The sequence below is a fragment of the Mirounga leonina genome, unplaced genomic scaffold (assembly GCF_011800145.1).
Source record: "Mirounga leonina isolate KUSES-001 unplaced genomic scaffold, KU_Mleo_1.0 Mir_170, whole genome shotgun sequence".
Lineage (NCBI taxonomy): Eukaryota > Metazoa > Chordata > Mammalia > Carnivora > Phocidae > Mirounga > Mirounga leonina.
Genome location: NW_023270433.1, coordinates 36,778,404 through 36,795,891, shown reverse-complemented (window position 1 = coordinate 36,795,891; position 17,488 = coordinate 36,778,404). Strand labels below are relative to the sequence as shown.

The 17,488-nt window shown below is 39.9% G+C and overlaps 1 protein-coding gene across 5 annotated transcripts in view; it reads right to left on the bottom strand.

The window, feature by feature from the left end:
* The window catches only part of UBAP2 (ubiquitin associated protein 2), a 133,450-nt gene that overhangs the window by 51,101 nt on the left and 64,861 nt on the right, over positions 1-17,488 (bottom strand). For 4 of the 5 annotated variants that reach the window (XM_035016464.1, XM_035016466.1, XM_035016465.1 and 1 more), the window contains 3 exons: positions 14,204-14,354; positions 12,620-12,697; positions 665-719 (listed from right to left, as the gene is read on the bottom strand). In XM_035016464.1, the coding sequence (XP_034872355.1) occupies positions 665-719; positions 12,620-12,697; positions 14,204-14,354 (284 nt within the window). The remainder of the gene's footprint in view (positions 1-664; positions 720-12,619; positions 12,698-14,203; positions 14,355-17,488) is intronic. The other variant, XM_035016468.1, reaches the window with a different exon arrangement.

Below are 17,488 nucleotides of genomic sequence, written 5' to 3'. Positions count from 1 at the left end.
ACCAATTCCCTTCCTTTCTTGACTGTAATCTACAGATGGCTTCTACAAGAAGCTTAAAACTTTTCCTAAAATTCCAGGGGAAGCTAATGTATTAGAAGCAGCAAAAGGTGAGAGAATAACCAGAAATTATGGAATAAACAACAGATTATACTACCTATGGGGGAAAAGAACTATCACTTTTACATACATAAACATTGCATTTACTCACCATTCAAAGAAAATTACTGTTATTTATCAACTTAACTCTTAGGCAGTGGTTTTCAACTAGGGGTGATTGTGCACCTCCCTCCCAAGGAACATCTGGCAGTATCTGAAGACTTTTTTGATTTTTACAACTTGAGAAGGGGTGCTACTGACATCTAGTAGGGAGAAGCCAGGGATGTTGCCAAACATGCTACAGTGTAAAGGATACCTGACCACCTCAACAAACTAGTATTAAATCTAAAATGTCAACAGAGCCAAGGATAGAAATTCTACTCTAAAACCCACTGCAATACAATTTTATTTGTACTATTTCACTTTTTCACTATTTCCTCTTTTTAATATAGAATTAACATGAGACTCACCAGGATAAATAAATTGGGTACAGGACAGAGGAAGAAAAACATTGGCAGTAATAACTAGAAAGGGTAGTAACTATAAAAATAGGATGGCTCAGACTTACCCCATGCCTTGGGTTGAGAATCTTCCTGTCCCTCTCCCTCTTCCACGTCCAAATCCTTGAAAAGAAAACAGTACTGTTAAATAGTATTTATGTGCTACCAACTTCATTCTCTTATGCACCCACCCAAACACCACTGTCATTGTTCCTAACAGCACCAACATTCCTATCCAGTGTACCCAATCTGCCAGTCCCTACTGACACAAATATATACACAGTTACTGGTATTAAAGGACAGAAAGGATTTAATTCTGCTTGTATAGTACTTGTGATATGCAGCTGACATTACTAACTATTCTGGGGGTGCCTGGGTAGCCCAGTCGGTTAAGTACCCGACTCCCGGTTTCGGCTCAGGTCATAATCTCAGGGTTCTGGGATCAAGCCCTGCATCAGGCTCTGCGCTAAGCACAGAGTCAGGTTATCTCTCTCCCTCTGCTTCTCACCCCGCAAGCCCACTCCCCAGCTCTCCCGTGAGCATGCACACTCTCCCTCAACCACATAAAATCTTTAAAAAAAAAAGAGACAGAGAGAGAGATCATTTTATTCAGTGACTCTCCAGTTTTTCGTAACATCCCAAACTGTGAAATAAAGACCTAAATCCAAGAGCTGTAACTACACAACTCTTACAGAAAATATAGAGCAATAGCTTCATGACATTGAATTAGTAATGATTTTTTTTTTAAGAATTTTTTAAATCTTGGGGCGCCTGGGTGGCTCAGTCGTTAAGCGTCTGCCTTCGGCTCAGGTCATGATCCCAGGGTCCTGGGATAGAGCCCAGCATCGGGCTCCCTGCTCCACGGGAAGCCTGCTTCTCCCTCTCCCACTCCCCCTGCTTGTGTTCCCTCTCTCGCTGTGTTTCTGTCAAATAAATAAAATCTTTAAAAAGAAATAAAAAATTAAAAAATAAAGATATGAGGTACCTGGGTGGCTCACTCATATGAACTATATGGTATATGAATTATATTTCAAGAAGTTATTTTTGCTCTAAAGTTACCAATGACAAAAGCAAGAGAAACAACACAACTGCCCTTGAGAGGTGGACTCAAAAATACCCCTTGTAAGAAAAGAAAATTCATTTCAAAATCATACAAGTGACAATAGGCACTTACAGTGGTTAAATATTAAGAAAACAGTGGCAAGATTTTAAAGGGGGCTTCTGCTCAGAAATTATTAAACAAACCTGGAATACCTGAGCTGGAAAGCAAGATGTTCATTAGAAAGAGAAAAAGGAATTTATACAAGAAACACGTAGCCTAGGGCAAAAATTGAAGAAATCTTGCAAGTACCCTGGAAAAAGTATCAACTACATATATATATATATATATATATATATATATATATATATATATGTATGTCTCCAAAGATCAAAAGCTGCTGACCCAAGTACTGACCACAAACATGCCAAATATCATAGGTAGATTTTAAAAAGTCAAATCCATTATTCCCATAAATTTTTGCAAGATAACAAAACTGTTCTTTCCTATTTACCTGCCTAGTAACGCTACCAGTAACATTGTTTTCTGTGTATATACGATTTCCCTACCTTGTTATCTGGTACAAACAGCTATTTCTACCTAATAGCTCATAATAAAGACTTGGGGCCTTTTAATTTTAAAAACAAAAACACAAGACTAAAGTGGCTTCAAAAAATAAAATTTAAAAATTAAATAAAATTTAAAAAAAACACAAGACTAAAGAATATTATCATAAAGAATAAACCAATATTATGATACATGCTATCTTTTCCCCTCGGGGTCTCTCTAGGAACTCTGCACCACATCTTTGTTGCATGACTGCTCAAGTTTTCAGTTGTTTAATATTTATGTTTTCTGTACTGAGCGTCTGAATAGAAAAGTTGCTCATCTCCCTTGAAAAAGCCGTAACACAGAAAACAGGCAATCGCCTCTAGTGGAGTCAGACCCTAAATGCAGACATTCCCCACCCACCCAGGGCCCAACATGTGTGACCTAAATAGAAGCAAGTAGGGACAGTGATCCTAATCTAAGACGACAGAAAGCAATCCCTCTCCGTCATCCCCACAACACTGTATGGAGAGCTTTGCCACAGACAAATGTGCCAGAAACTGTGTGATCCTGAATTTATTACTGCACACTCTGAGTCATTACATGAAACATCTTTAAGGTCCTGACTAGTTCTAAGGCTTTTTGTATAGACAAAAATTCCCAACTTTTCATGACTGGTTCATCATAAAAACAGTTGCCATGCTGACTTCATGAGCTGCCTCCATGACCAGAGAACTATTCAGCCTATACCAAGAGTAGGACATCTCTGGGGCTTGCCTGGCTCAGAGACTTGGGGGTCAAGCAAGTTCTGCCTTTCTGTCCCTAGGTTAGAGTATATTCTCAGATAGCAATATGCCTTTCCAACCCTAAAGCAGCATAAACAAGTTAAATGACAATAGCAAAATCTCCCTGGGATTCAGCGAGGAATAAAGCTTAGAATCCACCCTCATATCCAATTATTAGCTTGTCCTTAACAAATAACTCTGATTCTAAATGTGTTAGAGGGGCACCTGGGTGGCTGAGTCATTTGAGCAATCAACTGTTGATTTCAGCTCACGTCATTAGGGTCATGAGATTGAGCCCCAGATCAAGCTCTGTGCTCAGCAGGGAGTCTCCTTTAAATTCTCCCTCCCTATCCCTCCGCCTGCTCCCTGTCCCGTGCTCCCAGCACTCTGTGCTGAGCACAGAGCCCAACATGGTGCTCAATCCCACGACCCTGAGACCACAATCTGGGCCGAAATCAAGAGTCAGATGCTTAACTGACTGAGGCACCCAGGCACCCCAATAAATAAATCATTAAAAAAAAATAAATAAATGTATTATGGTAAATGTTGCAGGAATTAATAGACTCTAAAACTAGTAAATAAAAGTCTGATTTTTTTTTTTTTAAAAGGATATTTAGGAAATACTCTGAGCTGGTTGCCCAACCCCTGTGGCGCTTCACCCACCTCTGCCACTAGTTGAAGGTGTTAGTACACTGAAAAGCCATACCCTGGATGCCATGCATCCTGCTTGGCAGGGACTGATTGATTTCCATCTCCTTCCACCCAGAACCAGGAGAAGACTGACCCCCTTTTGGACTGAGTAAGCTTCCCCTTTTGTGGTGACACTTTTATTTTTTTAATTTTATTTATTAAAATCAATTAATTAACATGTAGTATATTATATATTTCAGAGGTAGAGGTCAGTGACTCATCAGTCGCATATAACACCCAGTGCTCATGTCCTCCTTAATGCCCATCACCCAGTTACCCCATCCCTCCACCCACCTCCCCTCCAGAAACCTGTTTGTTTCCTATAGTTGTCTCTTATGCTTTGTAGCCTTCTCTGATATTTTATGTTTCCTTCCCTTCCTCTGTGGTGATAATTTTAGAAATTCCCAAATAGGGGGTGCCTGGGTGGCTCAGTTGGTTAAGCTTCTGCCTTTGGCTGAGTTTATGATCTCAGGGTCCTGGGACTGAGCCCCACATGCGGCTCCCTGCTCAGCGGGCAGTCTGCTTCTCCCTCTCCGTCTGCTCCTCCCCCACCCTTTGCTTGTGCTCTCTAATAAATAAATCTTAAAAAAAAAAAAAATCACAAGTGGAAGATAATTTCTCCTAAGCCCCACTTCAGGCAGAGCTCTTCCAAATGGTTGAAGGAAAAGCCCAATTCAAATTAGCTAATACAAAATAGGCAATATTAGTTTTATATAACTGGGGTAGTCAGAGGTTTAGCATTACTGAATCCAGGGGCCCTTAACACATTACAAAAAAGGATAGTTACATAGTCTCAGAGTACTCCCCTGGAAAAGTATTTATTAATTACAAAGTGCAGGGTAGTAACTTCACAGAGGAGAAACTTGGCAGAAACTACTGTTCTTAAATAAGTAATCAAAACTAACATCACTAGTAATGGGATAAACCTGTATCATGTGCCCTCTAATGTGATGCATGGAGGTCAGTGATCCTCACTTTGTGGTATCCCTGTCAAAAATAAGTAATAAGTTAACTATACTGGCATTAAAATAAAATTTAAAAACACCAAATAACATCAATCTATTCATGAGAAAGCTTCTCAGACTGATATTAAAGGATATTCTTTAAGAGAGTCCATATGCTTCAAAAGCATTAAGGCCATTAAAGACCAAGTTTATTTCAGACTGATGAACTATTTTAGATTGAAGGACACTAAAGAGACATGAGAGCTAAATACAATGTGTGATACTGGACTGGATCCTAGACCAGAATACTTTTCTGCCATAACACTACAGGACAGGGCGCCTGGGTGGCTCAGTCGTTGGGCGTCTGCCTTCGGCTCAGGCCATGATCCCAGGGTCCTGGGATCAAGTCCCGCTTGGAAGGGGGACTTGATCCCCTTATTTATTTATTTACTTGACAAAGAGAGAGAATTAGTGAGAGCAGGAACACAAGCAGGGTGAGTGGGAGAGGGAGAAGCAGGAAGCCCGCTTCTCCCGCTCCCACTCTCCCTGCTTGTGTTCCCTCTCTCGCTGTGTTTCTGTCAAATAAATAAATAAAATCTTCAAAAAAAAAAAAAAAAGAACATTACAGGATAACTGGATACTTTTCAGTAAGGCCTGTAAATTGCATCAATAGTTATTTCCTGATTTTATCACTGTAAGATCTCCATAAGAGAGTATCCTTCTTTCTTAGGAGAAATACACAAAATATTAAGGGGTAAAATGGCATTATGTTGGAATTTATATTCAAAGGTTGCAGAAAAAAAAAACAATACATACATACAGAGAGAAACAATAATAGTAAAATATCAAAATTCAGGAAATCTGAGTAACCATTATGCAAAATTCTGTTTTATTTTATTTCAAGGTAAAATGTTAAACTGTACCCTGAGCACTTCCATGTATATTTCATACTCCCATAAGTAGTTTTTAATTATGTAAAAAAAAAAAAAATCCAAGTTGTTTCCCATGTTTACATTAGCTGCTCCTTCTACATAGAATGTTCCTACCCAGATTTTCACATGGCTTTCTTCCTCCTCAGCGACTTCCTCAGGCCACTCAATCTAAAGATGACCCTACAAGGGCACCTGGCTGCCTTAGTCAGTAGAGGCTAAGATTCCTGATCTAGGAGTTTTGAGTTCAAGCCCCACGTTGGGTGTAGAGATTTATTACTAAAAAAAAAGTTTAAAAAGAACAAAAAATAATAATAAAGAAGACCCCATTGACAGCTGATCACCAATCATTTTCTTAAGTCAAATAGTGATTTTACTTGACTGTCTCTTCTCCTTTCCCACCCATATGTGAGGGACATTGCTTATTCCCAGCATTATCTGCAACAATACAATAGGTATTTAAATACTAGTTGTTGCAACACCAAAGAAATACAATTATAAGAACATATTATGAACAACTTATCCCAACAAATTAGACAATCTGGAAGAAATGGACGCATTCCTAGAGACATATAAACTACCAAAACTGAAACAGGAAGAAATAGAAAACCTGAACAGACCCATAACTAGCAAGGAAATGGAAGCAGTAATCAAAAATCTCCCAACAAACAAGAGCCCAGGGCCAGAAGGCTTCCCAGGGGAATTCTACCAAACATTTAAAGAAGAATTAATACCTAATCTTCTGAAACTGTTCCAGAAAACAGAAATGGAAGGAAAACTTCTGAACTCATTATCCCAAAATTTATAGATTACCGTATTAAATCCATGCTGTTTCATAGTATTTTTTAAGCCAATACTATGCAGATAAGGCAAAAAATAAGGAAGAAAAGTTTCATTAGCAATTTCAATTTTTTAAGATTTTATCTGAGAGAGAGAGCACGCACATGAGGTGGGGAGAAGCAGGCTCCCTGCTGAGCAGAGAACCCGATGTGGGGCTCGAACCCAGAAACCTGAGATCATAACCTGAGCCGAAGTCAGATGCCTAACTGACTGAGCCACCCAGGCCCCCCAGTAATTTGAAATGTTAGCATTTAATCACATATGTAAATTAGTATTCTAAGGGAGAGCCAATGGAAAGTCTGTAAGAGGAGCTCACAAGTATGGTCAAAATCTAAGAATAAACGCAATGGAGAATCTAAAGAACTGTCTTTAAAAAAAAAAGATTTTATTTATTTATTTACTTGACAAAGAGAGAGAATTAGTGAGAGCAGGAACACAAGCAGGGTGAGTGGGAGAGGGAGAAGCAGGCTTCCCGCTGAGCAGGGAGCCCGATGCGGGGCTCGATCCCAGGACCCCGAGATCATGACCTGAGCCGAAGGCAGACGCCTAACGACTGAGCCACCCAGGCGCCCCAAAAGAACTGTCTTTAAAGTATACACTTTATACTTTATATAAGAAGCCTGCTTCTCCCTCTACCTGCTGCTCCCCCTGCTTGTGCACGCGTGCGCATTCTCTCTCTCTCTCACTCCCTCAAATAAAATCTTAAAGAAAAAAAGATTTATTTGAGTGAGAGAGGGAGAGAGAGCATGCACAGAGGGAGAGGGAGCAGGGAGTCGGACTCAGGGCTCGTTCCCAGGACCCCTAACCAACTAAGCGACCCAGGCGCCCCCAATGAACTGTTTTAAAAGGCTAATTAAACGGACCACAACAGAGTAAATTAAGACATTAAATGACTTACAACTAATCTTCTGGTAAGTAACATGTTAATAAAACAAGAGACATTTATTCCTTAATTATTAAAGTAACAAACTATTTGTCCTGCACCACTATTAACTTACTATCAAACTGTACTAATATTCATAAGCAAAATAATTGTGGTTTTGAGCATGCAGGATACTGAATGTTTTCCCCCTCTTGCCCTGTGCTGGATGTTGGATTCAAAGCAATTCAAAGAAATCTCCAGACAGACCACAACCCTTTCAAGAATTTATCTAAATATACTTAGGGCGCCTGGGTGGCTCAGTTGGTTAAGCGACTGCCTTCAGCTCAGGTCATGATCCTGGAGTCCCGGGATCGAGTCCCGCATCGGGCTCCCTGCTCAGCAGGGAGTCTGCTTCTCCCTCTGACCCTCCTCCCTCTCATGCTGTCTGTCTCTCACTGTCTCTCGCAAATAAATAAAAAATCTTAAAAAAAAAAAAAAAAGATTTATCTAAATATACTTAAATACAGGTGTTATGATACAAAAAAAAATTTTTTTCAAAAAGTAAAGTTTAAAGTATACGTTTTAAGCATTTTTATTTAGTAATTTATGGGGCGGGAAGGGGAGAAGCAGAGTGAGAGGGAGAAAGAATCTGAAGCTGACTCTCACTGAGCGCATAGCCCGATCAATGCGGAGGCTTGATCCCACCACCGTGACACCATTACCTGAACCAAAACCAAGAGTCAGACTGTTTAACCAATTGAGCTACCCAGGCGACCCAGAAAAGGTAAAGTTTAATTGAAAAATCCTATACACAAAACAATGTCCGATTCACTTCTTTGAAAAAGTAAGTTTAATTAAAATCATACATACAAAACAATGATAAAAAATTTTAACTCGGGGCACCTGGGTCGCTCAATCACTTGGGCAACCGTCTCTTGATTTTGGCTCAGGTCATGATCTTAGGGTTCTGAGATCCGGCCGTGTGTCAGGCTCCACACTAAGTGTGGCATCTGCTTGGTATTCTCTCTCTCCATCTGCACCCTGCTTGTGCTCTCATTCTCTCTCTCGCTCGCTAAAAAATAATTTATAACTCATTTAAGTTTATATGTGAGGGTAGAGTAGACTGATTTTTTTTTTTTTTGGTCGAACTTGATTTATAAAAGGCCAATCTGAGTCCCTTACCACTACTTTACATCTTTCTTAAAAAGGATTAGGTATTGGGGTGCCTGTGTGACTCAGTCAACGGAGCATGCGGCTCTTGATCTCAAGGTTTTAAGTTCAAGTCCCATTTTAGGTGTAGAGATTACTTAAAAAATAAAATCTATTAAAAAAAGGATTAGGTATTGAATTAGGGATTTTAAAGCAAGCCAGAATCATTTTATCAGATTTTACTTGCTTTGGCTCCTTCAATTCAGAGTGTCTCATAATAACAGTTCCAAGCAGACATGGTTTCAGGGTGACCCACTAGTTAAGTCCTTACATCTTTTCATAAAGAAAAGCGATTTATGTCCACCTCTAATATTTAAAAAAAAAAAAAATGAATCCTTGAAAAAGGAAGGAGGCAAGAAGACAGATAACCAGCCTACTATCCACTTTGACTCTTTCCCTTCCTCCCTTCATCTCCCTGAAGAACCTGGGTCCCAGAATAGGTAGAAGTAGTTCAAATCCTGACCATGTACAAGTAATCTGCCTTTCTCAAGACTCAGTTCTCTCATCGGTAAAATGAGAATACTACCAGCAGCAACAATAATCCTCAGACGTCTTACTGGGGGAATTAAAGCAAAGTACATGTAAATTACAAGTAAAAGGCCTACTACACAATAAACACCCACAGTAAATATTAGCTATTATTAATTATTCCATTTTTGTCCAACTCACAAAGAGAAAAACATTCTGTAGATAGGTAACTCTGAAGTCTTAGGTAAGTACCCCAAAACAGGCCTAGCTAGAGCTCTTAACATTGCAGAGACCAAGCAAGGCCCAATGCTGTCCCTGAGCAGACTACTCTTGTCACAAAGAAAATCAAGAATGGAATTACATATGCTGCAATCCTCATCTTCAATTCCAAGAGAATTCTTTTAAAAACGAAACCATAGGGGCACCTGGGTGGCTCAGTCGGTTGAGCACCAGCTCTTGATTTCAGCTCGGGTTGTGATCTCAGGGTTGTGGGATTGAGCCCCGTGTCGTGCTTCACACTCAGCACAGAGTATTGGGATGTTCTGCTGGGATTTTCTACCTCTCCCTCTACCCCTTCCCAAGCCTGCTCACACGTGCTCTAAGAAATAAAATCTTTTTTAAAAATGAAATTAAAGGGGTGCCTGGGTGGCTGAGTTGGTTGAGCGACTGCCTTCGGCTCAGGTCATGATCCTGGAGTCCCTGGATCGAGTCCCGCATCGGGCTCCCTGCTCAGCGGGGAGTCTGCTTCTCCCTCTGGCTCCGCCCCTCCCCCTGCTCATGCTCACGCTCTCTCAAATAAATAAATAAATATCTTTAAAAAAAAAAAATGAAATGAAATTGGGGCGCCTGGGTGACTCAGTCGTTAAGCGTCTGCCTTCGGCTCAGGTCATGATCCCAGGGTCCTGGGATCGAACCCCGCATCGGACTCCCTGCTCAGCGGGAAGCCTGCTTCTCCCTCTCCCACTCCCCCTGCTTGCGTTCCCTCTCTCACTGTCTCTCTGTCAAATAAATAAATAAAATCTTAAAAAAAAAAAATTAAATTAAAAAAAAGAAAAACTAAACCATAAAAACCAAGATAGGGATTATGTTCAGAAATGCAGTTAACCTAATACCTACTAATAAATAAACTCACTAAAAATGGACAACTCATTCATTAACCTAAACACCACTAAAAAAATTAAAAGGAAAACATAAACAGGTCTTCTGATGCAGTGCAATATAGAATACATAACCTCCTCTATGCTTACCCAAAAAACTGAGCTTGAATCTAATCTTTAAAGCTAACTTACATTTACAGTAAATAAGGGGGCTAAAGAAATAAGCTAAGTGACACCACAAGAAACAAAAAGACCAATGCATAATGTGAAACATAATACCTAAAGGACAAGTAATATGGTTCTGACAACAAATCAATGGTAAGGAGAAAAAAGGGGAGGTACAAAGAAGTTAGGAAGAATATACTCTAGATTAAAGAGAATCAAAATATGTAATGTATGAATCTTGTTTCAATCCTGATTCAAAGAAATCAACTATGAAAAGACATTTTTTAAGTTATCAGGAAAATTTATACATGGGTTAAATATTAGATACCAAAAGTTTACTATGACTTTTTGAGCTGTTAAAATAGCATTATGGGGCGCCTGGGTGGCTCAGTTGGTTAAACGACTGCCTTCGGCTCAGGTCATGATCCCAGGGTCCTGGGATCGAGTCCCGCATCGGGCTCCCTGCTCAGCAGGGAGTCTGCTTCTCCCTCTGACCCTCCCCCCTCTTGTGCTCTGTCTCTAAAATAAATAAATAAAATCTTTAAAAAATAATAAAATAAAATAAAATAGCATTATGATTATATATGAAAGTGTCTACCTTTTTCAGAGGTGCTTACCATAGTAATTAGGGGTAAAGTGACCCAAAATATCTACTTTAAAATTTTTTGCAGTGAAGGAAGGTAGGAAAGATCTATAAAACCAATATGGCTAAAATCTTTAAGTGTTGTTGACTAAGAAGGAGAGGACATGTGGTTCAACTAACTATTCTCTCCACTTCGTCTAAATTTGGAATTGATCATAATTTTAAAAGGCTAGAAAAGGGAATTAAAATTGGTTAGATGGGGTCGCCTGGGTGGCTCAGTCAGTTAGGCATCTGTCTTTGGCTCAGGTCATGATCCCAGCGTCCTAGTATCCAGCCCCACATCGGGCTCCCTGTTCAGTGGAGAGCCTGCTTCTCACCCTCACCCTCGGCCTGCCACTTCCCCTGCTTGTGCGCTCAAGCGCTCTTTCCCCCTCTCTCTGTCAAATAAATAATTCTAATCTTATTTTGACTCTGCTGGGCAAATCAGTACATAGTTTTGCCTTCTCTGATCTCTGGATATCATTTACCTTTGGCAAATATAATATTTTAGTAAATGATAGTTGAATGAACAGCAAAGGGAGTTGGTACTATACATATTGCCTATGTTCTTTTTTTAATTTAAATTTTTAGGTAATTAATGTACAGTGCCTACATTACTTCTATGCTTAATAATATTGCTGATCAAAAATTCTGCCACTATGAACTGCTCATGAAGAGAACAGTCACAACTGCATTTAATAATACATCAAACAGAGGTTCCTGGCTGGCTTGGTCTGTAGAGAATGAGACTCCTGATCTCTGGGGTTGTGAGGGTGTGAGTTTAAGCCCCACGTTGGGTGCAGAGATTACTTAAAAATAAAATCTTGAAAAGAAAAATGAAATAAAATGGATCAAACAACATGTTAGTTCGGGTAACCCATCCACTGAACCAAAGCAGTATCTACATATTACCATCGTGTATCTTGATTTTATGACCCTGAGAAAATTCAGTAACAACTCTAAAGTATACGAAATTACATTATTAAAGTGGCTTAATGACATCCCAAGTTAATAAATGTTAAGAAATGATCACTAACAGAAAATATTGAGGGATGGGAAAGAGAGCTAATGAATGGGAAAATACTTTTAAGTTTAAAACCAGTATCATATGGGGGCGCCTGGGTAGCTCAGTCGGTTAAGCGTCTGCCTTCGGCTCAGGTCATGATCCCAAGGTCCTGGGATCGAGCCCCACATCGGGATCCCTGCTCCACGGGAAGCCTGCTTCTCCCTCTCCCACTCCCACTGCTTGTGTTCCCTTTCTCACTGTGTCTCTCTCTTTCAAATAAGTAAAATCTTAAAAAATAAATAAATAAATAAATAAATAAAACCAGTATCACATGGGTAAAACACATCTATTAAAGTCCAACAGAGGGGCGCCTGGGTGGCTTAGTCGTTGAGCATCTGCCTTCGGCTCAGGTCATGATCCGAGAGTCCTGGGATCGAGCCCCTGCTCAGTGGGAAGCCTGCTTCTCCCTCTCCCACTCCCCCTGCTTGTGTTCCCTCTCTCACTGTGTCTCTCTCTGTCAAATAAATAAATAAAATCTTTAAAAAAAAAAGTCCAACAGAGAAAAATTTAATGATTGTTTGATCAGAGCGTCAAGTTTTAAATTATTCATTTAAAGGGCTTTCTCAGATCAGGTGAAACCAACCAGTAAGTTTTCTCAAAATTATGTAAATGCAAACACTTCATTCATAGTCATCAACAAACCAACCAAAGATTGCAGAAGACCTACCCGTCTCTCAGAGCACACTGCCATGCCTATACCAATAGCCTGTCTCCTCCTTCCATTCAAAAGCATCTCCTTCTCCCTTATTCTATCTTACCTCTGCCACGAGCTCGCTTGCCACGGTCGGAAGCCTTGTCCCCTTGGTTGCAATCAATTCCATTCTCTTCGCCTCTAACTACGGGAGAAAAGAGCACCTCTTGTACATAATTGTACATAAGAGCTATCAAAGGCAAGGACAAAAAAATTTTAACAAAAGGGATCAGAAAATGGTAAAAACAAAACCAAGTAAAAGTGGCTGAAAAACTGATGACAGCACATTGCTTAATTTGTAGGCAAAAATTCTGTAAGGAAATAAAAATGATGTACCACTCTTTCTTTCTTCTAGCTGGACTTGCCCACCCCTAAAGCAAGTTTGCTTCAAAAAGCCACATTTGTTATGCAGCTGTACGTAATACACACCAAAACTGGCTCACTGGTTAGGTTCGAAGCCTGGAAAGGCCTAGAGTAGCAAAACAACAATACCAAGGAAATAACGAGTTGCTAAAAAAATTAGTGTTAGAGACAGGTTTTCCCAAGATGCTATCCAGAATATGCCAGCAGAGTCTTATCTTCTCCTCATACCTATATTGGAATTAATGACTCTATATAATACATAAATTTTGAGCACAGCTTGCTCTCCTCACCTCTTTCATGGCCTAGCCTAAATCCATGAGTTGTCAATGTTATCCCATGAGTGCCTTCCTTGGCCACTCCATTTAACTTTGTCAATCCCTTCCCTAAAACCACCATCTTGCTGCCTCTGTTTTTCCCCCACAGTATAATTTCCACATATAACATCATTAAAATACTGTAATATTACTGCAAAACATGTTAACTTCTCTTTCTTATTGTTACATCTCACTCTACCTCCATTAAAAGTTTTAGGAGGACAGGGGTGCCTGGGTGGCTCAGACATTAAGCATCTGCCTTCGGCTCAGGTCATGATCCCAGAGTCCTGGGATGGAGCGCCACATCGGGCTCCCTGCTCCCCGGGAAGCCTGCTTCTCCCTCTGCCACTCCCCCTGCTTATGTTCCCTCTCTCGCTGTGTCTCTCTCTGTCGAATAAATAAATAAAATCTTAAAAAAAAAAAAAAAAGTTTTAGGAGGACAAAGATTTGTTTTTTCATTGCTCTATGCCTATTAGAGTACCTGCCACATAGTAGGTACTCAGTAAACATCTGTGGAATAAATACACTAGTAAAGTTTCTAAGATGGTATGTCTGCACATAAGGTTGTGTTGTTATGGGTAATAATGCCAAAATATGGGTCAAATGAAAGGACTGAGAAAAAATCTTCCCTATTCGACAACCTCCCTCTTAATCTAACCCTTGCCTATTACAATGAGTATCCATTAAGTAGGAAGAATAAACAGCATTATCTATCAGTGAATGAAAACCCTCCTTTAAAATTAGAGGGTATACTTGATAAATAACAGAAGGCAGTCTTAAAACACACAATACACCTACCTACAGCCAAGGCAAGTGCTAATATAAAACTGCATCAGTTACGGTTCAGCTGTAGCTCATTATTAAGTGTTACCTATAAAAACACACACTGCATTGAGGCACTAGATTTATGGGCATTCGATGGACCACTCTTTCAGCTTTTCAGTGTGCACAAAAATTTTTTGAAATGTACTTACACTCTCTCCCACGATTGCCACCTCTTCCTTTCCGGTTGTTTCCACGTCCACGATTTATTTCTCTCTCACTTCTCTTCTCTCTATTCTCTTTGTTTTCTGAACTTTCTTTTACAAAATTCTTCTTCTTTCCCCCTACAGTCTCCCATGAAGTCTACCAAGATAAGAGTGGTCATTCAGAGTTGTTATCAAAGTGTATACAATTAAAAAGGATATGTGCATATATACCTTTCAGACCTAATAACCCATGCCTTGCAGCTCACTTGCCAGCATTTTAATTATTATCCATATAGTTCTACTTTCTGATGAAAAAGACAGCAGATCTCTTGCTAAGCTCCTGTTGCCATATACAGCACAAAAGACTACAGCAACTAGCTGAATTAACAACACACTATATGTTGTCCCACCACAGAGCCTTTTCCTGTGCTGATTTAAAAATAAAAGGTCGGGGGCGCCTGGGTGGCTCAGTCGTTGGGCATCTGCCTTCGGCTCGGGTCGTGATCCCAGGGTCCTGGGATCGAGTCCCACATCGGGCTCCCTACTCGGCAGGAAGCCTGCTTCTCCCTCTCCCACTCCCCCTGCTTGTGTTCCTGCTCTCGCTAACTCTCTGTCAAATAAATAAATAAAATCTTTTTAAAAAATAAAATAAAATAAATAAAATAAAATAAAATAAAAATAAAAGGTCAGGGCGCCTGGGTGGCTCAGATGGTTAAGCGTCCACCTTCAGCTCAGGTCATGATCCCAGAGTCCTGGGATCAAGCCCCGCATCGGGCTCCCTGCTCAGCGGGGAGCCTGCTTCTCCCTCTCCTTCTATTGCTCCCCCTGCTTGTGCTCTCTCGCTCTGTCAAATAAATAAATGAAATCTTTTAAAAAGAGGGGCGCCTGGATGGTTCAGTCAGTTAAGCATCTGTCTGCCTCCAGCTGGGTCATGACCCGGGGTCCTGGGATCAAGTCCCACGTCGGGATCCCTGCTCGGCAAGGAGCCTGCATCTCCCCTGCCTGCTATTCCCCCTGCTTGTGCTTGCTCCATCTCTCTTTCTCTTTCTCTCTGTCAAATAAATAAATAAAGTCTTCAAAAAAAAAAAAAAATCCTTTAAAAATAAAAAATAAAAATAAAAGGTAATTTCCCCAAGCTCCCACACTATGCCACCTCCACCTACCTCAGCAGGCCTTAAACCTATGAATAAGTAGATTAGCTCAAAGAATACAAAATTACATTAAAGTCCTTCCCTAAAACCTCAGGAATAACTTGCTCTATTCAGTTAACCAAAGTAACCATCTAAAAAAATTTAACGGTAGGCAAATAAAATCAGGGATTATTTTTTTAAACTAAGTGACCAAAATTTCAACCTCAAAGACGTGTTTCTAATGAGAAGTCAAATAACAACCTTCTCTGCCTCTCCTCTAATGGTGATTCAAAACAAATCATATATATATATAAACTGCTGATAAAAGAACACTTCGTTCTTGTGAAAATAATTGGTATTAGGATATCAATAAAGGTACATTACTGAGCAATCTCCAAACTGACGCATTTGTTTCTTTTTACTTTGTCATCATCTACCTCATTTCACAAGAGATTTGAAGTGATTCAATCCCAAAATAAGACCAGTAACTATTTTAAGCTTAAAAAAATCTTAGGAACAAAAGGAAATTACTAATATTGTATATCCAAATAAACATAAGCACTAGAAATTAATAAACTAAAATTAAAGAAACATAGCTGAATTACTTCCAAAACAGTGGAGGCCAGATTTAAAACACCTTTTTTTTTTTTTAAGATTTTATTTATTTGCCAGAGAGAGACATGGCGAGAGAGGGAACACAAGCAGGGGGAGTGGGAGAGGGAGAAGCAGGCTTTCCACCAAGCAGGAAGCCCGATGTGGGACTTGATCCCAGGACCCTGGGACCATGACCTGAGCCAACAGCAGATGCTTAACGACTGAGCCACCCAGGCGCCCCTAAAACACATTTTTTTTTATTTTTTTATTTTTTTTTAAAGATTTTATTTATTTATTTGAGAGAGAGAATGAGAGAGACAGAGAGCCCATGAGAGGGGGGAGGGTCAGAGGGAGAAGCAGGCTCCCTGCCAAGCAGGGAGCCCGATGCAGGACTCGATCCAGGGACTCCAGGATCATGACCTGAGCCGAAGGCAGTCGCTTAACCAACTGAGCCACCCAGGCGCCCTAGAAAGAATTTTTTTAACATCTACAAGCCTCTACTCAACCCATGTATTTAGTTACATATAAAATCATTAGATGTGAAAAAAATACTAAAACAAGTTGTTTTCCAACTATAAGCTTTTATCAATAGTTTTTAAAAATCAACAACTGACAGTTACAGCAGAATAATCTGGTATATTCACTTCTGGTGAATACTGATCTATTCTAATCTTCCTACAAGCCTACCTGGGAATAATAATACCCAAACTTTAATTAGTTCACAGCTTTTGACCCAGCAATTCTATTTCCAGGCCTTTATTCAAAGGAAATACGCCTCAATTGGTCAAGAATTTGCCTTCGGCTCAGGTCATGATCCTGGGACCTTGGGCCCTGGGATGGGGCCAGCATTTGGCTTCTCCCTCTCTGCTTCTCCCTCTCCCTCTGCCTCTCCCTTCCACTCATGCTCTCGTGCATGCGTGCATACTCTCTAATAAGTAAAATCTTTAGAAAAAAAGTTATCCAGGTGTACACAGAAACATATCCATGATATAAGTATAGCAAGCTAACCAACTGTGTATAAAATAGGATTACATTTTTTAGTTCAAAGAGAAGCCCATGTGTGTGTGTATGTATACATATATATGTATATACTGAAAAAAGGAGTTATCTAAATGAGGATGTTTAATTTAATTTTTTATCATTCTGCATTACTTTTTTTTTTAAAGATTTTATTTATTTGAGAGAGAGACCGTGAGCGCACACAGAGGGACAGGGAGAAGCAGATGCCCTGCCAAGCGCAAAGGCCAATGCAGGGCTCGATCCGAGGACCCTGAGATCATGACCTGAGCCGAAGGCAGATGCTCAACTGACTGAGGCACCCAGGCACCCCTCTGCATTGCTTTTTTAATTACAGGAAACAATAAAGCTTATTTATTCCAGAGAAATAATTCTGCAATGTACAAACTCAATTATGCTTGCTAATATGAATAAACAAGACACCTATGCAAGACAGAACCCTGTCCTCTTAGGTTAACAAGACAAAAAGTAAAAGTCCTAGAAAAATTACACATGGTATAGTCAGCACAGGTGCATATGTATACAACTTATATTGTCTTTTTTTTTTTTT